At 44.6% G+C, this 26,058-nt stretch overlaps 1 protein-coding gene across 2 annotated transcripts in view; it reads left to right on the top strand.

Moving 5' to 3' along the window:
• The window catches only part of LOC147894839 (alpha/beta-Hydrolases superfamily protein), a 170,523-nt gene that overhangs the window by 11,775 nt on the left and 132,690 nt on the right, over nt 1-26,058 (top strand). The window contains exons 2-7 of one of the 2 annotated variants that reach the window (XM_087384502.1): nt 4,129-4,313; nt 4,456-4,560; nt 4,679-4,750; nt 15,037-15,184; nt 15,415-15,497; nt 17,970-18,025. In XM_087384502.1, the coding sequence (XP_087240628.1) occupies nt 4,129-4,313; nt 4,456-4,560; nt 4,679-4,750; nt 15,037-15,184; nt 15,415-15,497; nt 17,970-18,025 (649 nt within the window). Of the gene's footprint in view, nt 1-4,128; nt 4,314-4,455; nt 4,561-4,678; nt 4,751-15,033; nt 15,185-15,414; nt 15,498-17,969; nt 18,026-26,058 lie in introns of both variants that reach the window. The other variant, XM_087384501.1, reaches the window with a different exon arrangement.

Below are 26,058 nucleotides of genomic sequence, written 5' to 3'. Positions count from 1 at the left end.
ACACTCATTCCACAGTTCCACTTGTGTTTTGACTGCATTATTCTCTCAGGTCAGGTAGTAGTGAGTAGGAGAGAGAGTGAGTTAGGATTTCAGCTTCATATTTTCTTTCTTGAGATAGGGTATGGATTTGTAGTTCAAGGACAACCACTGTTTTATGGTACAAACAAGATCTGGAAAGGACACCATGAGTACTAGTGACAAGTCCCAACACCGGTGGGCAAGAAGATTCGCTTCCCAAGCCTCGCCACTGCAGAATCCTACCCCCGTTGTTGCAAAGGCGCCAAGGAAGCCAAGGAACTTAGAGATTACAAGGCTCATGAAGCCAAGGAACTCAGAGATCGCTAGGCTCAAGAAGCCAAGGAGCTTAGACAGTGCGAGGCTCAAGAAGCGAAGGAGCTCAGGGAAAGTGAAGCTCAAGAAGCCAGGGACCTTAGAGAGCGCACCACTCAGGAGGAGAATGAAGAATGGGACCGGCATCTTCTCATTTCTCTACTCTGCCAATAGGGACATGAGGAAAGGGAGAGAGTACGCAGCCTGTCACAGCTCCTTTCCTTGGAAGCTCAATTTTCTTCGGCATGATGGTAAGACTGAACCTTTAGTGTTCACTCTTGGCTCGATGAGTTCGAAAGCTATTTTTCGGATGTGCCTATGAAAGACAACAAGAGATTATTCTCGCCAATGCACCTTATAGGCGAGGCAGTCACTTGGCGGCACGAGTGGCAGAAGGACCATTACAATAATGATCTGGAGACACCTCATTTTGGGTGGACAGAGTTTGTGAAAGATATTAGAACACGTTCGTGCCTATGAAAGACACGAGAGATTATTCTCGCCAATGCACCTTATAGGTGAGGCAGTCACTTGGTGGCACGAGTGGCAAAAGGATCATTATAATGATGATCTGGAGACACCTCATTTTGGGTGGACAGAGTTTGTGAAAGATATTAGAACACGTTCTTGCCACCTCAGTACCTAGAAAGACGGCAGAGTCAGTTCTTTGAGATGCACTAGGGGTATCTAGGGCCACAAGAAGTAGGATTGCCCTCACTTAAAGAAGATCCAGGCAAAAGGAGCCAGATCAAGTGGTTCATCCACAGCTTCAACTCCTACAAGGACAACATCACTGGTCATCGAGGAGCTTGAAGATCAGCAAAAGAGGAAGCCTTGTAAGTTTCCCACAATGTTTCAGTTTTACGGCAAGATTGGTGGTTAGAAGGTCCTCATCCTGTAGATTTAGGGAGTTTCAAGGATATTATTTCCACCAAAGTCGCCAAGCAGGCCCAGTTAACCCTTACGCTGATGGATACTTTTGCCTTGATTGATGCATTTCCGGGACAACAGGTGGAGAGCAACATGGAGGTCACCTCAGCTACTCTGAAGATTTCAAGGAAGGTAGATAGTGGGCCACTAAGGGTCGCACCTACTCAAGCAACGGATATCATCTTGGGGACACGATGGTGGCGCCAATTGAAGTTTGACCTGATCATCAGAATCAGGGCTTGGATATCGAAATCCCAGGCTGTGGGTCCAAGTTTATTCCTTGGCTTAAGGATACTCCACCTCGACCTTTGATTTCAGCAGTTTAGAGGGCTTGAGTCAGGACCCCCTAGCAGGAGCATTACTACAGCAGGACCATGATTTTTCCTCATGACCAGTCTCCCTCCGTCCCGAGCATCGCATTGAGCATATTCCTGGATCATTACCCTGTAGCAAGCATCCTTAGAGGAAGTCAGTGGAGGAGCTTGAGATTCAGTTCCCTCAAATGGGATTCATGAGCTAGGTATACCACAGGCAGCCACCTCATTGGGAGCCTCTCTTCATACCCTAGTTTGAGTTTCAGCAGAAGAGGATGTCATGGGCATCCTCAGCCCATGGCATGCTGGACTGCCACGTGGACTGCCATGTTAGCTGGCAGCCACGTCAGCAGGCCACGCAGGCAACCACGTTGGTAGGGCTTGCAGCACAGCCATGTTAGCACGTGCAGGTGGCACATCAACAGATCCGCCGTATAGTGCCACGTGGTAGTCGGTGGTAGGCTGGAGCAGACCTGACATGTCGAGACAAGAGTCAGCCCTAGTTGGTCAAATCAGGGCCTAAGAGGGACTATATAAGGGCAACCCCTTGGCTCCTCCATTCATCCACATTGTAGGCTATTTTGAGGCCACAGTTCTCAGCAACAACATCGGGGATCAACAAGAGTCCAGGTCTGGATCAGAGAGCAGCATATCTGCCCCATCCTTGGCACCTATAGGTTCATCTATAGGCTGCAGCTCAGATCCGAACAGCAGCAACAGGGGTTTGCATCAGAACAGCCCCTTTAGTCCATCAGTTCGCAGTTCGTACAATGAGGGTTCCATACAGTACTTCTCTAGTCTTTTGCAAGAAGGGTTTATTCCCTTATTATAGCGAGCTTATGTAGGTCCCCTTGGGCCTTGATTTGACCGACCAGGGCTGACCCCTGTCCCAGCCTGTTAGGTCGTCTCCAGTCAACCACCGATTGCCATGTGGCAGTCCACCACGTGGCACTATATGACGGATCTACTGATATGTCACCTGCGCGTGCTACAAGCCTCGTTGATGTGGTTGCTTGTGTGGCTTGCTGACGTGGCATGTGGCAGTCCAGCATGCCATGCTCTGAGGATGCCAAGCATGCCATGGTCTGAGGATGCCCATATGTAGTATATTCAGTTTCTTGTACTCTGGGTTGCACCTTGCCTAGTGTGAATTCATGCCTCGGAGACAGATTATGGACAACATTGCTAATGCTTACATTGGTATAGAATATGCCAAATACAAAGGACAGGATGTCTTGATCATGTATGGATATTGAGAAAGCTTTTGACACCGTTCGATGGGATTTCATTGTGGATGTCATGGCTCGGTTGGGCTTTGGAGCCAAATGTAAGATGTGGTTTACTGGCTTTATGAATATGGCACAACACGTTGCCTCTTTATCTGATGCCCTCTCTTCTTCTTGGACATTGGGTTTATCTATTAGTGCCTGGATTTTTGCTATTGCTACTCATCTGTTGTGCCCCACAAGGAAGCAACTACTACTTGAGAATTTAGACAGTGATGAAAAACTTCTAGCTGGGTGAGAGGAAGATCTCCAAGAAAGTGAGCATCTTGGAGAGATTGATGCAAGGAAGGAAGAAAGAAAGCATATAACAACCGATGAGGAATGCCCATACTGTCGAATGGTACGGGCAAGATATATGGACCAGAGAGCCCAGTAACAACACCAATAAAAGAACTTATCATGATCTGGTCTGGAGGCATTATCTCCCAAACAACCATAAATGCCTGTTAGAGGAAATCCTAGGAAAACGGGCATGAAGAAATGCCAATCTGGGAAAAAGATCACGAGAAGTAGAACAGGTCCAAAGAAGATATAAGAAGGTCTTCATTAGATGCGAACATGTAGGAGTCGAGGAAGTAATACGCCTAGTAGCCAACAAAGATCCCACTGGCAAACATTGCCACAAGAACACCCACTGCTTGAGAGGAAGTTTATTGTTCCATATACGTTTCAGAGAAACTCTTCCCTCAAGCAAGAGTCTTGTCCAAATGCCAAAAATGATTACCATGCAGGGGCTTGATCTTTTGATCTTTTTTCACTTGGGTTTTGCTATTGGACACTTTGGACTTTATGGAAACACACACACACAAATTTTTTTTTTGGGGTGAAAACTTTGAATGCTTTATATTACAAGATGGCTATCCCAAACTGGGAAGCTGAAAGATACCTAGCTTGAAAATACATCAAGAGAAAATCTCTCAGTGTAGGACAAATATACATCATACTCTATATAGTGAGTTTGTAGGCAATCAAAAAGAGATTGCTGCAAAGAGCGACAAAAGAAAACAAAATTAGAAAAATTAGGGTCACCTTAGACTCTATGGTTCTAAGTATGAAGCAGGCTGCTACCTGCTGACATGTTTCAAAGGGAGGGGAGAGCAAGAGTGGGTAGGGATTGAAATGCCTGTGTTTTATGGGATTTCTAGAGTGTATTTCTGAAGTATGTCCACATTGTGGATTTAATTGATTTAGCCTTCAGCTGGTTCAGAGTTTGATTGCAAAAAATGATAAATCTTAAATTCGGCATGTTGTGGACTTATTTTTTGCAGACGTGGAGTACTAGTCCAGGGGCTTGATGAGACAAAATTTAAATCCAGGGACATCACACCGCCTGGCTTCAATGTAAGGACTTCGGTTCATGAATATGGTGGTGGAGCGTTTACGGTCGAGGGGAATATTGTCATATTCTCTAACTACAGGGATCAGAGGCTGTACATGCAGGCTGTTAAATCTGGTGAAGTTGCTCTCGAAAGGTCTTTGCCTTAGTTCTGATGACTGATGAGTTTAGGCAGAGGCTGGACAGTCATTATAGAAACAAAAACTGGCTGCTTTTGTCTCTTGGCCTGAAAAGTTTGTGGTCTTCATATTTTCTTCAGATAGCTCCCCCGTACCTTTAACTCCAGATTATGGGGGACCTTTAGTTCGCTATGCAGATGGTGTGATGGATAAAAGACTAAATCGATACATTGCTGTAAGAGAAGGTGCATATCTGGTGCTCACTCAGCATGCTTGTGGTTCTGGTTTTTCACTTTGGATGCGTTTGTCTTCTGTTTGCGAGAGAGGAATCCAACTTAAGTAAGCTAGGATGCTTGTAAGCAGATCATCGGCAAGAGAACAAGGAGCCTGTCAACGAAATTGTTTCTATTCAGCTTGGTGAAGAGCAGATCCAAGGTAGACCTTTATACCATTTAACTTACAAGGTAGACCTTTATACCATTTAACTTACACCCATAAAATGACACAGTGCTGCAGTTTATTGTACTCATTACTGGCCCTTTAAAAACCAGACCAACTTACTGTGGTCTGCATATGTGGATCCCACCAATGGGCCGTACATGGGGTAAGTATAGCTGCTAGACCTGATGAGGTTTGCAGTCCTGCAATGAGCATAAGTAGTTATTGTTGGTAAGTGTTATACAATTAATAATAGATTAAGGGGTCTAGCGAGAGGAAACATGGCATCACTGTAATGATTGGTTGCTAGCTCAATCATATAGTTTCTTTGATGCCTACTTAGAGGTCTGCAGACCCTTGGCGAGTTATTTGATCTGCATGCACTTATGAGGTCATGCTGATGTGATTGTGGATGTCCCAGCTCATGTCCATGGCAAACAAGCTGGAACTGAGGGGGGGAATAAAGCCAGAAATGAACGGCTGGAAGAGGGGCCGACAACCCCTTATATAGGCTGGTAAATGCCGACTGGTCTGGTGGGTTTCACGGACCAGATCAGTCTGGTTGACAGATCAGCTGGTTGGGTCACTGACCTCTTTGGTCGGGTCAAATGACCTGACCTGGTCAGCCTTTAGGGCCAACCTTGGGAGACTTAGCTGGCCAGGCAATCGGCTGCTGGAAGGCTCTCAAAGGACAGCAAGGCTGGCCATTTGACCTAAACTAATTATTAACAGACAACTATCTAATTCCAGGCTGACTCAGACTAGCCTAGACGATTCTCGAGTGAGTAAAAGATGTTGTGACTGACCCGTTTCTCAGTGTATTTCAGCTCTCCATGATTAAAGAAAATTTTCTCCTGATATTGGGGGAGGGGGCCCTCAATGGGTACAGGGACCCAAATTGGTTGTCAACTTGCTTATCTCTTAACCCTTATCTCTCTCTCCCCTCTCTTTGGTGCATATTAAAGATGACTTGCTAAAGATTTAAAGAAGATCTTAATGCGATTATACGATCATTAACGGTTGCATGTTACATTTGTGTCACAGCTTTGGTCTGTGACCCAGCTTGACCACCACCAGTGCATGGTTTTGTTGAGAACATCAAAGGTCACGTATCCAGATCAAGAAAGGAGAGAAGAGTTCATAGAGTCTGACTTTCAAGAAGACAAACACATCCAAAAAAGTATGCGTCTGCAAAGCACTCAAGAAATGATGGAGATGCTTATGGAACAGAATTGATGCCTTTGTCCCAGCTAGAAGAAAACTCATGGCAGCTGAAAGACAGCTGGACCAAACTAAGAAGCAAATGGAAGAAAAGGAGGCAGAAAAGCCTCAAGAATCTAGACGAGGCTCAGATTTCAGAAAACTACTTTTGTTGATACAAGAAGAACACAAGAATGAGGGGGCACCTCGATGTGCTGAACTAACCTAGATCGAGAAGCAGCATAGAATTGACCTAGTGGCCATGTTGCTTCACGATGTTAGCTAGTATGCAGGCCAGCTTGAGCATGACGGCTTCCACACCACTAGTCTCTACTACAGCTAAAGCCACTCCACTCACCACTCCAAATTTTACAAAGAAGTGTCATCATAGTTGGGTCCACGCCACTAGTCTCTACAACAGCTAAAGCCACTCCACTCAGCACTCCAAATTTTACAAAGAAGTGTGATCATAGTTGGGTCCGTACACGTATGGTTGGCTGAACCATATGCGTATGAAATAACTCTGTACGCGTATGGTACGGCCAATCATACTTGCCTTTTTTTGGGGAGCGAAAACGGGGTTCCCAGATCTTTATGAAACGTTTTTAAAATCAATTTCATGACTTTAAGATTAATACAAATTTGAAGTTGAAATTTTTGTAACTCTCTTTCATTAAATGTGTACAATGTATATTATCCTGTTGTTTTTGGTTGTAAAATTAGGTCACGTATGATTCAGTCCCAGGGGCTGAACCATACTCCAATCATACTTCCGTACCCAGATGCCGTATGCGTATGGTAACGTATGGAAAAAACTATGAGTGTGATCACTCAGCTATTTCACAGTTCATCCATCAGTTTGTCGCACATGTTTCTCTTGCATGTATACAAGATGAGCAAGACAAAGTCCACCTCGCAACCCCTCATCTCACTGGTCAGGTGGTTACTTGGTGGCAACATTGGGCTCTTAGTCATACTGATCCCATCACTAAGGTATTGCATTTTTGTTTGGAATATGTTTGTGTCAATCTTTAGTCACGTTTTCTACGTCCATCACGTTAGCACAAGAGTTGGGAGAATCTAAACACAACAAGTTGAAGCGATTCGTCAGACGGCTGGACTCCAACTTTCAGATTTTCAGTACAAAATTTCGACCCGCTTACCTATGAGCGGATGTTCTCCTAAAATCAAGAGATGATCTGAGTGGGGGAAAGCTCAAGCAGGTCCAATTAGGTGCCAAGGCTTTGCAACAGGCCTAAACACCAGCGTGCAAGGGAACACAGGAGAAGGACACATAGAACTAGAAGAAAGATAATCAACAATCTTCTGGTGTGGGAAGAAGGATTCCAAGCCTAAGAATACCCTAGATGAAAAAGCGAGGGCATAATGGGATACTTTTATCCCAGTGAATAGAAGCTGTACCAATCTGATGGATGTTCCTTCTTTGCCATCGCATTATCGGGCATTACCGGCCAATCTTGTTCCTCATCATCTTGCTATGGACGGGTTCACACCAAGTTTACCCACTCAGATCATGCACAAGGCCACACAGTTTTCATTTTATGTTCAAAAGGCCTCATTTATGCGGGATTTTATTTTTACACCTTTGCTTGGTTGACATGATTCTAGGGATTCACTGGTTCCACGAGCATTCAACTGTTCTTGAAGAGTTCCAGGATATGATGCTCCGAGATTATCTTCCATCCCAACTTTTGCCCAATAGGCCTAAGGATCATCGTATTGAGTTGGTTCCAAGTTGCGCTCCATCTTGTGAGTTTCCTTACATGATTTCCAAGTCCATGGAGGGAGAATTGGAGTAGCAATTGTCTCAATTACTACGTGCAAGGTTTATCCGAGCGTCATCTTCACCATCAGCAGCTCTGATCCTTTTCGTCTAGAAGAAGGATAAGTTAGCACTTTATGTTGACCTATAGGGCACTCAACAAGTTAACAATGAGCATTGAGTTTCCTTTGCCTTGCATCGAGTACATCTTGGAGAGGCTCATTGGAGCAAAGATTTTTTCCAAAATTGGGCATGATTGAATGCCTGGAGAGAACAACCCCGTTGCCGATGCTCCTAGTCGTAAGGCTTCCATCCAGGCGCTAGTCTTGATCGCATCCCACTAATGGAACATTGTCTGCCACATCTATATCGGCATTGTTTGTGAGGCGGACCCTATCGTAGTTGCTGCCTGGAGAGAACAACCCTGTTGCCAATGCTCCTAGTCGTAAGGCTTCCATCCAGACAATTCAAGGGGCAGCTATGCTTGAAATCATTTGGGCGCTAGTCTTGATCGCAGCCCACTGATGGAACATTGTCTGCTACATCTATATCAGCATTGTTTGTGAGGCTGACCCTATTGTAGTTGCTACACTGGCAGTGGGGGTTGTCTTTTCAAAGTTAGCACAAAACAATTGCGTAGAGCTTTTGATGTGCTGATGAGCACGGCTTGTCCTTGTGGCTTAGGCTCTCTAAGAAGAAGAGGTTATGTCGACCCGAAGTGCATGCAACTATCGGCAACGGCTTGTTGCTCTGGTGCCCATGGCGAGAGTTCCAAGATCTGCCAGTCTTCCTTCCACTGTCTGATTGGGGACTTGGGCAGCCTATGGTAGAGGCCCTGGATGTCCATTGTCTCATGGTCTTTGTGTTAACCACATGGGTTAACGGAGTCACAACGGTTAACAAGAGAGTCACATTGGTTAACAAAGGTGCTATTTTTGGGGTTCTCTTAAACCAAACATGCAGTTTTGAGACACCTACCTAGGTTCGGGGACGCATTATACCATGTTTAGATCCCTGTAGTGGGCTATTTTGTTGTATGCCTTGACCCCATTGTGAGCCCCAGTTCGGGGATGAGTCAAGCACGACCTATGTAAGTCAGTCTCTCTGAGCGTTAGGGTCAATCACATCTTGTATCCATTGGAGAATTGTCTAGGTTAGTTAGAGTCAGCCTAGAACTAGTTAGTTGTTAGTTAGGGTTAGTTTAGGTTAAATGACCATTTTTGGGGCTGCAATTTGAGTGGCTTCCAGCAGCCTATTGTTGGAAAGGTCACCTCCCATTTTGTAAGCCCCCATATGAGGAGAGCATGGGGGAGGGAGACCTAGGGCATGTGCCTGAAAGAAAAGGGAAGGGAGGGGGCTGCCACATGGGCAGCACCTCTCAGGGAAAGGACAGCCAAAAGGGGCTGCGACGTGGGCAGCACAGAAGCCTGGCAGAGGTGCTTCAAGGACTGTTTGTACGGGCTGGAACAGGCCCCTAACAGAGGTGCACAGGAGGGCGGACTGAGGTGGCATGTGCAGCAAAGGCGCACACGTGTGCGCAGGACAGAGTGCCAGAAAGGGGCGCAGAAGAGGGGGGTGTACCAGCAGGAGGGTAGGCCATCTTGGAGGGGCTGGTTGGGCTGGTTGGAGTCAGCCAATTGAGCCTTATATAGGCAGACAGAAGGGGCTGGGACCCTGCCTTGGAAGGAGGGCTAAAGCCCTTGGAGTGTGGGCCAAAGGCCCTGGAAAAGAGGGTCCTAAAAGGGGCTGCCTACAGCATGTATTCCTACAGATCAGGGTCGGCCCAAACAGACCCTGAAGTCAGCCAGTTTTGGTCGGCTATTTTGTGTAGGGCGTTGCCCTATAAAAGGGGGCCCTAGGGGCATCCATAATCATCACTTGCAGCAGCGCTTTAGGGAGCAGAAGGAGCAGCAGACCAGCAGCCTATGAGCCTACATCCAGGAGGACATAGAGGCTGGAGAGTTGCAGACCTAGCTCTAGAAAGGTGCTGCCCACCTAGGCTGGTTTGCAGACAGCAAGGTGGAAGAGATCTGGACACAAAGTCTACAGAAGCTCGAGGTGGAGCACGCGGGCTCAAGTCTAGAGGTAGCCGGCAGATAGGAGAAGGACCTTGTGGTTAGATCAGAGGACCACACCATTGGTGGGACTCTAGATCTCTCTCTTTTGTATTGTGTCCGTAGCTTTGGAGGGAAATATATTATTTTGGTGGTTTCTCTATCTGGCTGGTTCTTTGTCTATTGATGAGTCTGCACATCTATTCTATGCACATTAAGTTAAGAAGTTTGTGATTCCACACCCCACACCACACTGTGTGAGCTCCTGGGCTATTCTATCAGTCTTCCACTGCGTGTACCCTCTGTTGGGTCATTTCTTACATGATATCAGAGCCCAAGTAGGAGGCTCACCAGTGTAGGAGCCGGAAGGCAAGGACCTTGCTGAAGGATACCCCTGATTCAGAAGCTCTTGGGAATCAACCTCCACGAGTGCAGTTTCAATCTCATGATAGTCACTCACAAGGTTGAAAACCATAAACGCCATCATGCATAGCAGGGACTAGCTACTATGACATCCCCACTGACATCATCAGCGCCCAACAGTGGGTGTAGACCATAGTATAAAAATATGCTCTCACACATACAAATCCACACACCCACACATACTTGAGCATCCATTTATACAAAGTCTTCGTACTGAGTTTCTGTCGGCACTCCGGAGGTGAAGGGCCGAAGAAGAAGCAATTCCAGCCTTGTAGTTACTGATGCTTCATCTTCATGTGAGAAGGATGAATGAGATAATATCGCACATCATAATTGGGCTTTTGTTGTCACATGCTAGTATGATCCTTCTATACATGATTGATGCATGGCTATCTCTGAAGCATTCAACACTTGGTACTTTTATGATAGTGCTTTAAGCACATAACTTCATGCAAGAAGTTGTTTCTTTCTTTGATTGATGCATCTAAGGGGAGCGTTGTCACTTGTGCCAATAATACTTCTTTAGCCACTGCGCGCAATCTAGTGTTTTTATGCACGCACTAAGCACATTGAGGTTCATTATTATTATTTCGGAGAGAGACTATTAGCACAGGGAATATTCACTTGTTTTATTTCCAATGCACGACAGTTTGGCAGATATCTTCACAAGGCAATTCGATGACACAAGTTTGAAGCCTTTCGTTCAGCTTTACACTTGATTCCAATTGTTACATGATACTGCCATCCATGCACTTCCATAGGTTACTATATCCTTTTGGATGGACATGTGCAATCGTGGCATTAGCTCCAGGTATCTTTAAGATTTTCCCAAATTACTTCACCCAATGCCATGGAGAGGGTTTGTTAGGTTTAGTCCCCTGGTATGGCCTTGTAGGCTAGTTCAAGTCATTTTTGATACATTAAGTCGACTTAGTCAACGCATGACTTATAGGACACTAAGACTGTTAGTCTTAACACTAGACTTGGTATGTTGTTGTACTTTACTTCTAGTACACACTACAATACACGTTTAGTTTAGTTTGGCTTCACTATTGTTCCACTCTCTTGCTATTGCGCTTGTGCATCCAACTACTTTTTCCCACAGTTGAGGTTGCTTGCCCTGCCCTGCTTGTCTTCCTTAGCTGTCCCACCCTTGCTTTGCTTCCACCTTTAGGTCTCCGTCTCTTTCTCTACTGCTTCGAGCCCGCACCTTCCCTTCCCTTCGTTTGATCCTGAGTTGGTCCCACCATTGCCCCCTTCATTTTATTTCACGTTCCCCTTCTCGTTGTAATCCAGCCTTCCCCCTTTCTATACACTGTTAGCCTTTGGGCTGGCGTAGCTCTCCTGTTTTGATTGGTGTAGTACTTACAACTGCCCTGAGGCACCCTCGTACACTGCAGCTTCTCCTTCCTGCACACCTCTTTTGGTGGTCAGAGCTGGCCTAAGGTCCCCCACCACCCCCCTTTCTTGTATCATGGCTGGTTGGGACTCCTTTCCACCCTCCCTCTTCCTTCTGCCCCTTCCAATCCGGCAAGCTACCATTGGGCAACCAAGCTTCCCTTGGCAGCTCAAATTGGTTTTGGCTGCCTTCTGGTAGCCTAAAGCAGCCTGGAGGAGCTTGCAGCCCCTTGGCCATGCCTAGTTGCACTTTCTTCCTTTTCTCCCCCCATGAGCTCTCCTCACTTTCATTTCATTTTCTTTCCACCCCTTCCCCTCTTTCCTCCTCCCTTTCTTTCTGTTTCTTTCCATCGAACATCCCCTTCTTCCTCGACTTCATCTTTTACTCTTCTGCCTTGCTAGCATGTTTTTAGGTGATTTGGTTTCAATTTGGAAAGGGAATCTAATAGGTGATGGATAGGTTTGGCAAGAGGAGCTCCATAGCAGCAGCCTCAATTCCTATAGTTATTAGGATATCCTTTCACCATAGGCCAATTTGAGTATGTTGTCCAAGAGCTGCAAGATTGGGTTGCCGCCATTAGGTTAGAGATCAGGTCTAGGCGAGTTGGCGTTCAAAGATGTCCACATTTAGGAGGTCACTATCTATGGAAAAGAGTCTTCTCCTCTAGCTTACCTTAATTGCTATGACCCAACTCTTGATGCAACGGTCCCAATATATCTTGGCTTGCATTAGGTTTGTCTCTTATCCTTATACAATGGATTCACATGTTAGCAGTATTAGTATTCATTGACCTTGGAATGTTGAAGGTGATAAGGTGAAGGGTACCACGGCAGAGACAACACCAACCAGGCAATGATCTATTTGGTGGAGTCTTTGATTGTAAAATTTTGATATGAATGTTCTATTTCTTATGTTGTAAATGCCAAAATGTGACATTAATTCTTATTCTAATTGTGTTGCAAAAGTCTATGATAATAATAAGAACTTAACAAAAGCAGCATTTGGCAAAGTTTTTCCTTACCAAAAAAGATTTGCCCTGGTTTCACAAGATGCAACCCCTTCTTCGCAAAGGGATGACCTGTCCTCATGAGCAGTCAATTGGGACCAGCCCCTCCTTGCGTAGCACCCCCACCGTCCTCTCTCCCCCAAGGCCCTTGCTCCAGTGTCCACTCCTACTAGGTTGTGGACCAAAGAATAAGGGAAAACAAACACAGGTAAGTGGCCAAGAATGTGAGGAGAAGAGCCCATGGCCGATATGCCTAGGAGCAAGCCAAAGATTAGATGGGCGCGGAGCAAGCAAGTGGCGAGGGATACGATCATTGAGCTGTAGAGCTGGTGGAGAGCACAACCCCTTTTATAGATCTAGACTTGCAATTGGGTGCTTATCCGTTGCTCTCTCCAGAGTCAGACATGCAACAAGAGTGAATCTAGTTGCTCTTCATATTTTCAAGGATTAACCCATTTTGAGGTAGCTTCCTTCGGCCCGCAAGGTCTCCCTTGTAGCCTTTGCTTCAGCCTCGCCCTACAAAATCGGCTGTTAGCCCTCACCCTCTGCCACTGGCTTCCAAACTATCACATACCTAGAGAGGATTGAGGGGATGGACAATGATGGATTCCTGATACTTGCTTTATCTTCCTTCTCTCAGCTCACCCCAGATGGGGAAGGGAGCATTAGTAGGGATGAATCCCGTTGTGCTCACAGACGTGGGTTAAGGATAGAGAGGCTACCTCCTTTCGATACCTAATCATGTGGCTATCTGAGCAGAAGAGAAGCTACATCAGGATTGAGGTTGAAGCAGGGAAAGGGGGAGGTATCAGTCCCAAGGATACACTTGGAAAGACAGAACCGAGGACCATTGGATCTTCGCCGGTCCCCCCAAACCCCCACTACAATATTATTGACTTTTTTGAGACTCCATAAAAGGTGCCTTGCCCTTTTCCTTTTGGAGATGAGGAGACATAGATAGCACCTGTTAAGTCATGTCTATCTATTAGAAGGTGAAGCACGAAGAGAGCATGTGCAGGGCCATCGATACAAGTGAGCAAAGTAGTTTGTTCCATTGCTGAGTTGGGTGAGCAAAGTAGCCTGACATACAAGTTACGGACCTCTTCTATTTTCACAAAGTCATGTTTCACTAGAGGGGTATGCATCTAGGCATCTAGGAGGACAGTGACAACGAGGTCCTAAGCAGAGGACTACAAGGGTTTTGAGCCACCAACGATGAGTTGGATAGACAATAACACGCCACACCTCTTCCAATTACTTTGGCAGCTCTCATTCTCTGATCTTGGAATGATAGAGCCAGTCACCTACATCTGCCTCCAGTCTATTAGTTGATGGTAGCTGATGGTGATATACCTCAATTGGTAGGAGTATATTGGACTTTCTACCAGCTGATACCACATGTTTGTTCAAGAGAATCACATACTGTCTCCTTTTCCTTCTTTCACATGTATCGTATTTCGTCTCATAGACTTTTTTGGTCTTATGAAGATGTTTGTAACCTGCTGCATCCCATCCCCATCCCCATCCGCCCCCCGCCCCCCCCCCACCCCCTTCCCCTTCCCCCCTTCTTGTCTCTGAGGTCACACAGCTCAGACATACGCTCATGCAGTGAGCACTTGACTAGGAGCAAAGGCAATGGCATGGCAGACTTTTCTTTTTCGCAGGAAAAGAGTTGCTCACTGGATGTTGTCGGATGCTTGACTCTGAGCCTGGTTTTCACACATCAGACCAGCATGAGGAGTGAGACATGGCCGTCGAGAAATCATCCATTTGAGGCACCAGCCTCACAATTCCAGTACCTTGTTGATTCCTCGGGTGAGACCCTGAGAGGAAAACATAGGCTACAAATTATGGAATTCCTTTGCCAAGGCCAAGAGTTTTCTAAATGTACATCTTATCTTCTTTGATGAGCCAACTTGCAACTCTAAAGGACATCTGTGTTAGATCCATTGTCTTTCCAAAACTGCATCTTCTTGTTCCATGGGTGCTGAAGGAGTTTTAGCATCAAAGTGTCCTTGAATATGCTTTGACTATGCCTTTGACTTCATTGTAAGAGATATTGTCATGGATAGTCTTGGTGAGTCTGACAGTCGTGACACCAAGATGGATAGTATTTATATATTGTTTCTCAAACCTTTGCCATGTTTTTAAAATTAGTTTGCCATTTTCCCGAATGTCCTTTATAATCCTCTTACTCAACAGAAAATAGCTTTTTTGATTCAATAGAAAAACTATTATATAACGCCTTTCATGGCAAAATCAAATAAATTAATATAGAGAAAGATACCTTAATCTGCTTACATCAAGAAAGAGATTGAAACATATACTTTGTCAACAATTATCAGTGTGGGATCTGTGTTATTGCTGTTAGATTGTGGAGTTTTGAATGACAAATGTTTACTTTGGTGTTTGAAGCAGAACCAGAAGTTCTTATCAGCGGTAATGATTTTTATGCATTTCCACGTGTAAGCATGGATGCTTCTAAGATTGCTTGGGTTGAATGGAGTCATCCAAATATGCCATGGGATAGAACACAACTATGGATAGGTGATCTGACCCCAGATGGGTATGTTGTCACCAAACAATGTGAAGTTTTTGTCATTACACTCATTATTACAGGCTAAGCTGTCTGAATGCTTTAACACATAGGCGGATTTATTTTATCATAGATATGGCTTCAGTTTCAGGGTCTTTACATGAAAAATTCAAGGATCCTTGGCTTTTGCAAATGGAATTTGTGAAGCATTCTATAAAACATAATGTGAAGAAACTCATGGGCTTCATCTTCATGGTCAGGAAGATACTGCACCAACGTTGTTTGGCGGGTGGAGATCATAATATTGTTGAAGCTCCCACAGAGCCAAAGTGGTCCCCTTTAGGTAAGCCTTTCCTGACTCTAATGCCATGGAATGGTGGTACTATATATGTCTTTTTTTGAAATACTATTGCAGGGAAAAAGACTCCTAAAGAGACTAGATTCAGAATATCTGATAAGTCACAGATTTTGGAACTGGTAATGGTTATCTTTAAATTGGACAACCCTCAGGACAACCCCTTATTGGGGCCTGGTAAGCATACTGTATATTGGAGATCTTTCACATTAGATCCATAATACAACTGAAGGCTCCAAAGTGGATGAAGCTATGGTGGAGCCACCGTGGAATGCCCATTCTGGTCACAGCAGCTTCTCACTTGCTGCTGTTAAAATTTCATGGGAACTTATTTTTTCTAGTTTACTGTTGAAGTAAGTTTAGGGAGTATCCCTTTGTTCAATGCTAATGCGCTCACAATCTCCCACACAGCTTGCTCACTTATTTTAACCAAGACATCTGGTTAGAATTCTCCCTGACTAATCACAGGCCAGTCACAAGTTCCCACCCCGTTGCGTTTGTATATGGTTTTTAGCCCAGCTTCAAGAATATCAAGGTCAAGGTGGCTGTTGAGTTTGATATGAAATATGTGAGAAATGCTACCTCAAGCAAAACAATATCGAGGACATAGCAAGGTATTCTGGAGTCTACTCAATCATGTGTAAGTCACCACAAATTCTGAATGAGGGCATGTGGTTGTATTTACATATTCCAAAGAATTCTAGGAATATGCAAATTGGAAAACACTACATGTTATCTTTTCGAATTTGTGGTCCATATTTGATCATAAAGAAGGTAAATATTGTCACTTATTAGGTGGAACTCCTCACAAGAAAAAAGTCCAAACTTTCACATAAGCCGATCAAAAGAAATGCTTGGTGCCGGGGAAAACTTAGTCTCTGAGGAGGAGCTAGTCCAACTAGAGGATTTGACTATTTGGTTACGTTAGGGCTAGAATTGGTTTTCGATCAAAGAGCAATACATCTTTGGAAATGTATTCTCTATGGATATTTGATGTAATAGAAGGTCAGGTCTGAGGATGATGATTCTTTGGAGAGTGCTGATAGTCTTTAAAAGCCATCCCCTACTTCTGATTTATGAGGCCATAAATCCTCTTTCAAAGGGGGGATATGCAAAGATAGCTGTAGTTTTCTTGTATCCAACCTGGTTGAAATATCCTCTTAGGTAGCATTGGGTATTATCAAGCATTGACAACCCTGAAGGCTAATGGCCAATGTGACATGTATCTATAGGGAGGTCTATGGTCAAGGGATTATGCTGTATAAGAGGGTCAACCCTCATAGTTTTGTGAACAATCATTGTGGAGCTTGGATGCCTTAGTAGTAACCCTTGGAGCTAGGCTTCAGTGTGACACCCTTAGGGTAGGTCAGGTGATCTGGGATGCCATGGCCTTGTGTTGGTTGGTCTAGCTTAGGAGAGTACCCCTACACCTTCAACTTAAGGATGACTTGGCATATTTCAGGTGTTATGGCTGGGAGGTGCGCTAGACATTTATAGCCCTTTGTCATCTAATTCGTATGTGATATCTTAATTAGGTTGTCTATGAAAAGTGGTTGGTAGGATGGGGAATTAACAAAGCCTTTAGTTAAGTTTACGGTAGTATGGCCCAATGAAGTAAAGGTGAGGGGGAGCTATTCTGTTTCTCTAGTTGGTATGAGAGGTCTTGGGGGTTTTCACTAGAGCAGGAAGCGTAAGAGTGATGGCACATGAAAAGGATGGGGGGATTGGGTGGCAAGGTTGGGGAGGAGAGGGGTCAAAAGAGGCGTAGCAACAAGGATGGGAGTTGGATGGAGGATGGTTATTACTTCTTGGGTTGTAGTGGGAGGAGGGATTTGGGGTGTATTGGGTAGTGCATAGGCGTGCTTGGTTTGTTGCCTCAAGACGGGATGGTCCAAAGGTGGGGGAAGGCACACTCCTTGAGAAAGGGAATTCAGCTAGTGAAACCTCCAACGCTTGAGTCCCAAAGATGCTGTAGCTTCAAAGGACTCCACTTTTTTGACTTCTCGCAGTAGTCTTTCTGGGGCCTTATACGTTTGGTGTCCTTTGTTGTGCGGTTTGCGGGGGTGTGCACTCCTTGAGAGCCACCTGCACACCTGGGGAGATAGCCAAACTCTGTGTACTTGAAACTCTGACTAAGTAATTGTGCAAAATCTATCATTTCAAAGTCTCCAAAACAATCTTGTACGGGGAGGTTGTTGGGGGTTCTTAAGTGCACTTCTCACTTTCATCACCCTATCCTCCACGAGTATTGAAGCTGCTGTATGTGCCTCCAATTTTATACCGAATTGAGCTCCCAAGATATCCCTTCGCAGCCTTCGATATTTGAGGGTGAGCAGGTATGGATTCCTTGTGTCCATATCATCTGCAGGAGGGATTTGTATTGCAAGAATGAATTTGTTTTTCAGAATTTATGTTATCCATTGGGTGGCCTCTCACATTTTGGTGCTACATTTTGTGTAGGTGATCTCTTCTATATTTCAGATAAGGATAATGGATTTTGGAACCTTTATCATTGGGTAATCATCTTGCTTTTACCACTCTTTTTTCTAGTTTCAATGTTGTCAAGTCTTTGGGGAAAAAGCAAATGTCGTACACTTATAAATATTTTGCAAATTTACAGCTAGGAAAAGACATGGGGGTACATCCTAGTGTTAAACAAATTCAGTGACATCAACCTCATATCCAGCCCAAAACCAAGATAGAAAAATTGTCACAATCAGAGGGTTAGAAAGCCCAACTATTTGTGTCTGTAGATTTTCTCAGCAGAGCATCTAACAATGTCTCACACATCACAACCTGCCAAAGATGTGGGGAGTCAGCTTCCACAATGTACCAAGAGACACATGCAATCATGTACGAGAATCAAAGTGTGCACTGTGTATAGAATGGCAATGCTGAAAACAATGTATTATAATGGCCTTCCAAACTGTGGCTCTATATATACCTGTCTTATCTATATAACACACACATTTATGGGTGCATAGTTTTTGTGTGCGGTCTCTCTCTCTCTCTCTCACACACACACACACACACACACACTTTTTTTTTAAATTATAGGGAAATCTTATATTTCTATGTAAAAACCCACCAATAAGTACAAGGAAAAAATTTACAAGTAAAGCCTCAGAGCAAAAGTCACGAGGCAGCCAAAGTAAAAAGTTACATATCAAGTTGGAGGAGGATCAAACATAGCATCCTCCAGTTTCAAATTGTTGTTCTGTAAAAACTAATATAGTGATGAAACCACACCATCAATAAAAACAAGCTGTTTTTTGCCCTTGTGATTCTTCTTGATATAGGTTGGTACCCGAAATTTCTGAATCACAGGGTCAAAAACCTGTTGTAACATGGGATGAAAAAATTCCAGTAAAAAATGTACTTCTGCATCCCGAACAGAAGAAAACTCTGGCACAGGCATCAAAGGCAAAGAGGCTAAATCAACATCTGTATCCTCTGACGAAAGAGCTGCATCTGATAAAGCATGACTCATCATTTCAGCTTCATTGTGAGGATCAACCTGAGAAAGAGCAGGGGCAGCATCCTGAGAGAGAGCATGCAGATCATCCTATAAAATCCCCTCTGCAACGGGCACATGCATATCTTGAGGAGAAGGAGACTGATGGTGCTCAACAGGGGTGCAATTCTGAGCTTCTTCAGCAAGAGGAAGATTGGCTTGTGATTTATCTACCTTCCTCCAGTAGTGCTTCGGAGTAGTAGAAGGCTTCTCTAAAGAAGCCATAGCAGAAACCGGAGGAGAAGGGAGAGTAACCTTGATAGATGAAGAAGGAGCAGGAGGAGTGGGCTTGGATGTAGAAGGGCAATCACGTGCAAAATGACCAACCTGTTGGCACTGATAACATGCAGCGGGAAAAGATGCAAAATGCAGCCTAATGCGCATCGGATGGGCAAGTCCCAAATCAAGATCTAGAGTAGATGGCACGGGTTTTGTCATATCCCACAAAACGCAAAGGCGAACATCACGGGAAGCTTGCAAGAACTCTTGTTGCGGAACATGAAGAGGCCTTCCCACAAGGGCTGCAAGAGTAGGAAGATGCTGAAGAAGAGGCACAGGCAGCGCTTTGAGAGTAATCCAAACTGGACAGTGAGTCAGAAGGGTAGCAAAAGGATTGAAAAGTGGACCCCAGGGCATCACATACGTGAAGAAACCAGCCCAAGGAACACCAACACGACCGACTAGCCGCTCCACCACATTAGTTGAAGAAACGTGGGCATAATCAAATCCTTTGCCTAGAAAGACAAAGGAGGAAATACAATCCGGACCCATTGCGGCTTCAGCCCAACGACGAAGATGAGCAGCAGAAAGAACCCTACCCATAAAGTAGAGACAGACTTCAAACTGATGAGCCTGTCCAGAATCTAATGAACAAATAAACGGGGAACCCGATGTAGGAACATCTGTAACAGAGGCTGAGCATAACTGACGCAGAAGATTCAGCTGCAGGGAAGAAGAAGGGCCATCTGCAAGATCAAGCTTTGCCGATTTGAAAGAGGATGAAGAAGGCAAAGCACCGCGCTTCCGTCAAATGAAAAACTCGAGTAGGAGGAACGGAGGAAGCAGAAGAAACAAAAGATGTTTCGGGAGCCTGTACGGACGACCGTACAGATTGTATGTACGGCCGTACAGATTGTACGAGCTGTACGGACGGGGAAACCTGCACGGAATTTGCAGTACGAATAGAGCAGGTGGATTAGGTACGGATGAAGCAGGTACGGGCATCTTCACCACTTGTACCTGTATGGAGGGTTGTACGAAGGGCTGAACCGAAGGCTGTACAGAGAATTGCAGGGGTCAGGGGGGTTGTACGGGCTGTATGAAATTTTGTATAGCTGACGGAAGCTGTACGGATGGCGATGAAGACTGCAAGGTGGAAGACGGGGCCTGTACGGGCAAAACCAGGGAGGGAACAGAGGGGGACGGAGGGTCGACCAGGGCTGCGGGGGCTCCAGAGCTCTCCATCACTCTCTCACACCTTTGCTATCCTAGAAAACACACACTTTTTTTTTGGGGGGGTAAAATCCAGTGCATTGTATTTATATTCTTATAAATTTACAAGATGGGAAGTCTCCAAAATGAAGAGTATCCCAAAGATCAGAAGCATAAAAAGAAAAGCTCTATGCAAGAAGCATGTAGATCACCCTCATGGCAGGTATCATATAAGGATTGCCGCAATGAGGCTCGGAAAGATTCATATGACTTGTGAATCTGCCGGCCCAAGTATGCCAAATTATGCTCATTCGAGATTGTCCAAAGAGCCCAATATCTCACCCATGAGAGAAATAGTGAGTATTGAGACAAAGACCTTATAAATCTGCCAAATAACCAAAAATGTTTCCCAAATCTGTGACTCGGGAAACGGAGCCGAAGATGATATGAAATTCTCCCAAGGAGGTTCCTAGAAGACGGGCAGTGCCAAAGTAAATAAGGGACAGTCTTTGAAGGAGCCTGACACCGTAAACATGTGGATGGTGCAATGTGACGTTTGGCAAGTGTGATTCCCACTGACAATGTGCCGGTCATGCATCTCCAAAGAAAAAGTCTTTGTTTCAAAGGCATTTTACACCTCCATAATATTCGGAGATTCTTCCGCCACCATGAGAGGGGCTTCCTGATATGCCACAGAGTATTAGCATATTGCTAATACTCTGAAGAAGCTTGTAGGCTTTGATGGAGGTCAAAGCAGGCAGAGGAGCAGGATGAGAGCATGTAGCAAAGGGTTGCAATTGCCAATCCATAAGCCTGTCTGTGTCAACCACAGGAGGAACAGGTAGAAGAGGATGTAACAGATCAGCAGTTTTCTTCCATATGGACCTATGATGCATTCCCAATGCATAGGAGGCAGTGGCCTGAGGAAAAGATAAGACATAACCCTGATCATCTACCACATCATTGCTGTATCTAATTCCCAATTTCATGAGATTATATGCCCGAACAGGTTCCTGTAAAGCAAGTGGAATGTCAAAGATGGCACTCCAATGAATACTTTCTTTCCTCATTGAGTTTGTCCCCGAGCGATTATCGGGAGCCCATTTGACCTTGGAAAGTACTTGTTTCCAGTCAAGTATCAGAGCAGTAGAGAAAGGGCAGCCAGGAATCTTCCCTACAAATCTCCCAATGATAACCTCCCAATGATCAGTAGTCCAATGGCCATAAGCAGATGTCCTCATGTTGACACACATGGATGCTATCATACAAGTCCATGGCTGTTGTTGACGGAAAAAAGTATGGAGCATAGTCGCCTTCCTTGCAAGTACATGATATTGTATATTGAGAACATTAAGTCCCCCATGCATCCTAGGAGAGCACACCATTTCCATCTTCATCAGTCTCAATGCTTTCACAGTAGTTTTTGTCCTCCATAACAGCTCCATAGCTTGAGACATAAAGGTTGAAATATCTCTGGAGGACCAATGTAGCAAAGGCAAAAAGAACCGAACATAGGACATTACAATAGACTGTACTATTTTGAGCCTGACATGAAGTGGCCAAGTAGAAATTTTCCAATATTCCAGTTTATGTTGAAGTCTTTGGAAGATCCATTTTAACTGCTGCTTCCTGGTGATATGCCATCCTATAGGATATCCCAAATGCTTGACTACATCTTTGGAATGCACTACCTGACTTGGCCAGAGAATAGAATGCCAGTCACATTGTTTCAGGGGAAGCAATTTAGATTTGTCAAAGTTGACATGCAATCCCGCTGCTAATCCATACAATGATAGTGTGGTCATTAGCATGTGAACTTCCCGGGGAGAGTTCTGTGGCATAAAGAAGGAATCATCGGCATATGCTTGTGCCAAAAAAGATGCAGCCCCAGGGATTTTAAGACCAGTCATCTGTCCTGTGTTTGTAAGATGATCAAGATACATCAAGAGGGGATGGGTCGCAATGGCATAGAAGAGAGCACTAAGAGGGCAGCCCTTTCTAATTGATCTACCCAATGTCCATGACGGAGATAGATGACCCCCAAGAATGCACTGAGAAGTAGAGCCAGAATAAAGCCAATAAATTGCATTTGCTATCTTGGGACCAAAGCCCAACTTTGTCATGATTTGAGAGATAAAATCCCATTGAACAGTGTCAAATGCCTTAGTGATATCTACCTGCAATATGAGCACATCTTGATGCGAGTACTTAGCATATTCAATTGCAGTCAATGCATTGGAGATATTGTCATGGATTTGTCTTCGCGGCACAAACCCATACTGATGAGGATGAAGGCCCGCATTCAGTATCTCATAAGGCCTATACACAATCATTTTGACAATGAGTTTGTAAACCACAGGCATCAAAGTAATAGGCCTCCAATCTGACATATGGTCACACATATGTTTTTTGGGCACAAGTTTGATTATGCCATGCTTCCAAAGGTGCGGCAAGTGATTTTCTTGCCAGGCAACATTGATCATTTGTAAAAGGACATCTTTCAAATCATCCCAGAAAGAAATATAAAATTCCACCGTAAGACCATCCCAGCCAGGGGACTTGTATTTGCTGAGGTGGGACAATGCATTATCAAGTTCTGTGTCAGTAAAAGGTCTCTCCAATGTAAGAGCATCATCCCTTTCCACTATCTCGGAAACATATTGAAGAAATTCAGTCCTCGCATCAGTCATTTGATTTGATGGGAGGTAGAGAACAATTTCTGGAAGTAATTTTGGCATTCATCTTGGAGATCAGAGAAAGAGTGTGTCCAAGAGCCATCTAGCTTCCTTACCCTTAGACATGAGTTTTTCTTTCGAGTAGCATGCAGGCCCTGGAAGAAGGCTTTTGATGAGCAGCCCTTATCCATGAGGGGCTTCATTCTTGCTCTAATCTGCCATTTGTGCAATTTCCTCTGATCATTATCAGTCAGTTTGATCCGAGCATGTGAAAGGGAATCATTTTCTGATTCAGAGAGAGGCCTTAAATGTGAAAATTCAGTCAATTGTTGTGCTGTCCTTTTTGCCCATTTGACCCCATTCCTCCATTTAGCCATATGCCAGTTTCCACACTCCCTAATGACATTCTGTATACCAGAGACAAAACTGTCCCAAGCATAATCCATGTCCTCCTGGGCATGCAAAGGCAAGGGATGAATTGCAAGTCTGAACATTTGCTGGAAATATTGATGTCGGAGATAAGCCTGATTAACATGCAGCAATCTACTGGAAAGAGTTGGCAAATCATCCAGTGGCATACCAAGTTGCAGATTTATCCATAATGGGGCATGATCTGACAAGCCCAGTAAGAAATCTATGAGGAGATGAGGGCTAAAATCTGCATATTGTTGTGGATAAAACAAATACCATCTGTCAAGCCTTGCCCAGTATGTAGTAAATGCATTATGATGAAAAGTATATCTAGGCATTGACCCTTGGAGAAGCAGCCATAAATCTTCAGCCTGCACAGAAAGAAGCATGCTATCCCATTTCTGCCTTTCCGATGATAGCATATGAGATCTTGAAGTGGTGTTATCTCTCGGCAGAGGGGAATTATTAAAATCTCCACAGATAAATGCATTAGATCTCCATGGATATTTGCTTAAAGAATCCCATAAAGAAGCCCTCATGGCAGAGGTCTGGGAGGCATGGACTGATGCTAACTCAAGAATATCACCATTGACATTACATTGTATGACCATCCATCTGCCACCGCTGTCATTGAAAGCTAACTGAGGCTCCAGCTCATGTCTAACCATTATGCATACACCTGAGTAGGTAGTGTTACCAGCATAATATATATCATAGCCGCCAAAGTAATCATGATGACCAGCCTTAGAATGTTCATTATGCTCTTGCAGACAAACAATATCTGGTTGCATTTTATGTACATAATTCCAGAAAAGCCTCCACTTTGAGACATTGCAGAGGCTCTGTACATTGTATGTAAAGCACCTAAGTGTTTGATGCATGAAAGAGATATATACAGAAAAGTATAAGTATGAAACAAGATATCAGAGAGGCAAAGCCTCTGCCTGCATGGGCTGCATGCCTTCTTGATCCATGAAAGATATAGCATTCTCCCCTTCTTCAGAAGCACATATGGGGATGCCCTTCTTCAGAACCCCCACCCAATTTTGAAGGACAGGAGCTGAAGTGGAAGCCTGTCCTGGTGAGGGAGAAGAAGCATCCCATTGACGAGATTGAAAGGGGCATTGCTTCAATACAGCCACCTTCTTAGGCTGTTGAAACCCATCCCGATCTGTTCCCCTAGATTCCTTCATCTTCTCTTTTTCTTTTTCTTTTCCTTTTCGAGCAAGTGATTGCACCTGATTAATTGGTTTAGCATTCTTTGCTCCATTTCTATTTGCTGCCTTAACTTGCAAATTCTCATTCTTTTCCGGTGTCTGGGGTGGCAAGGCATTAGGAGGGGGTTGATGCAGAACCATTGGGCATTCAGAGGCTAGATGCCCAAACTTGTGGCAGGCAAAGCAAGCTCCTGCAAACACACCCCATTTTAATTCAAAATACTTTTCCCCAATTGCACACCCTCAACTTCCACTGCAATAGAAGGGGGGTAGGTGTGTCAGTGTCCCAGAGGATGCAGAATCTGTTACGATTTCCCATGGGGCGTGGAGGACAAATGACCTGTCCCAAAGAAGCAACCAGTCCAGGCAATTCTTCATGCATATAATCCGGGAAGTTAACAACCTCAACCCATACAGGACAATGATGTCGTAGAAGACTTTGGTAATCTTATTTGGGGACCAAGGCATAGCATGTACCATCTGCTTCCCATAGAAGAGGGGAGAAAGCTCAAGTAGCCTCTGCTTGCACAGGGCATCAGATAAGTGCACCTCATAAAAGCCTCTAGATGCAAAATAGACACCCTCTACAAAGCATCCTCCAAGGATGGACTTGATCCACTGTGCAACATCACTGGCTCTTGGGATTCTTCCTGGAAAGAAAATTATTACCGCGGTTTGAGATAGCTTCCTGAGAGGATTCACGAGGGATGGCAATTTCAATTTGTATGTGACCTCTGGAACTGGTTTGCCCCATTCCTGTTGTGACTGCTGAAAGTCATCCTTAAGTGTATCAAACACATATTGAGCTTCCATAGTAAGCTCATCATCTTGTGATGCGGGCTGTGAAGGACGGCGCTTGGCATGTGCGGGTCTTTCTTTTCTAGCATATGTACAGACATCGGAACCTGAACCCATGATTGAAATATGGCAAGGCAAGAAAGAGCTGTACGGAGAGAAATAGAGTGAAAGATAAACTAGACAGAGAAACTGTACGGAAAAGCACATGGGAAAAAAACCCAGAACTATACGGCAGAGACTGTACGGAATAAAGTGTACGGAAGAGATGGTACGGGATAGACTGTACGGGACAGCAAGGAGACTTTACGGAAAATTCTGTACGGACAAAGATGGACTGCACGGAAATATCAATGGAATTGTACGGAAGAGGCTGGGTTGTACGGGGAAGCTGACGGGCGCTGAAAAGACTACGTTGTACGGAGGGACTGACAGAAACCGTACGTGCATATGGGAAAACAGAGGTCAGAGAATTGTATGGGCCTGCGCGCAGATCTGCGCAGAGA

This window comes from Dipteris shenzhenensis, chromosome 14 (genome assembly GCF_047967505.1).
Source record: "Dipteris shenzhenensis isolate YYH24624 ecotype China chromosome 14, Dip_SZ_1.0, whole genome shotgun sequence".
NCBI classification, from domain to species: Eukaryota; Viridiplantae; Streptophyta; class Polypodiopsida; order Gleicheniales; family Dipteridaceae; genus Dipteris; species Dipteris shenzhenensis.
The sequence above is the reverse complement of the archived record's forward strand: the minus strand, read 5'-3'. Positions and strand labels throughout refer to the sequence as shown.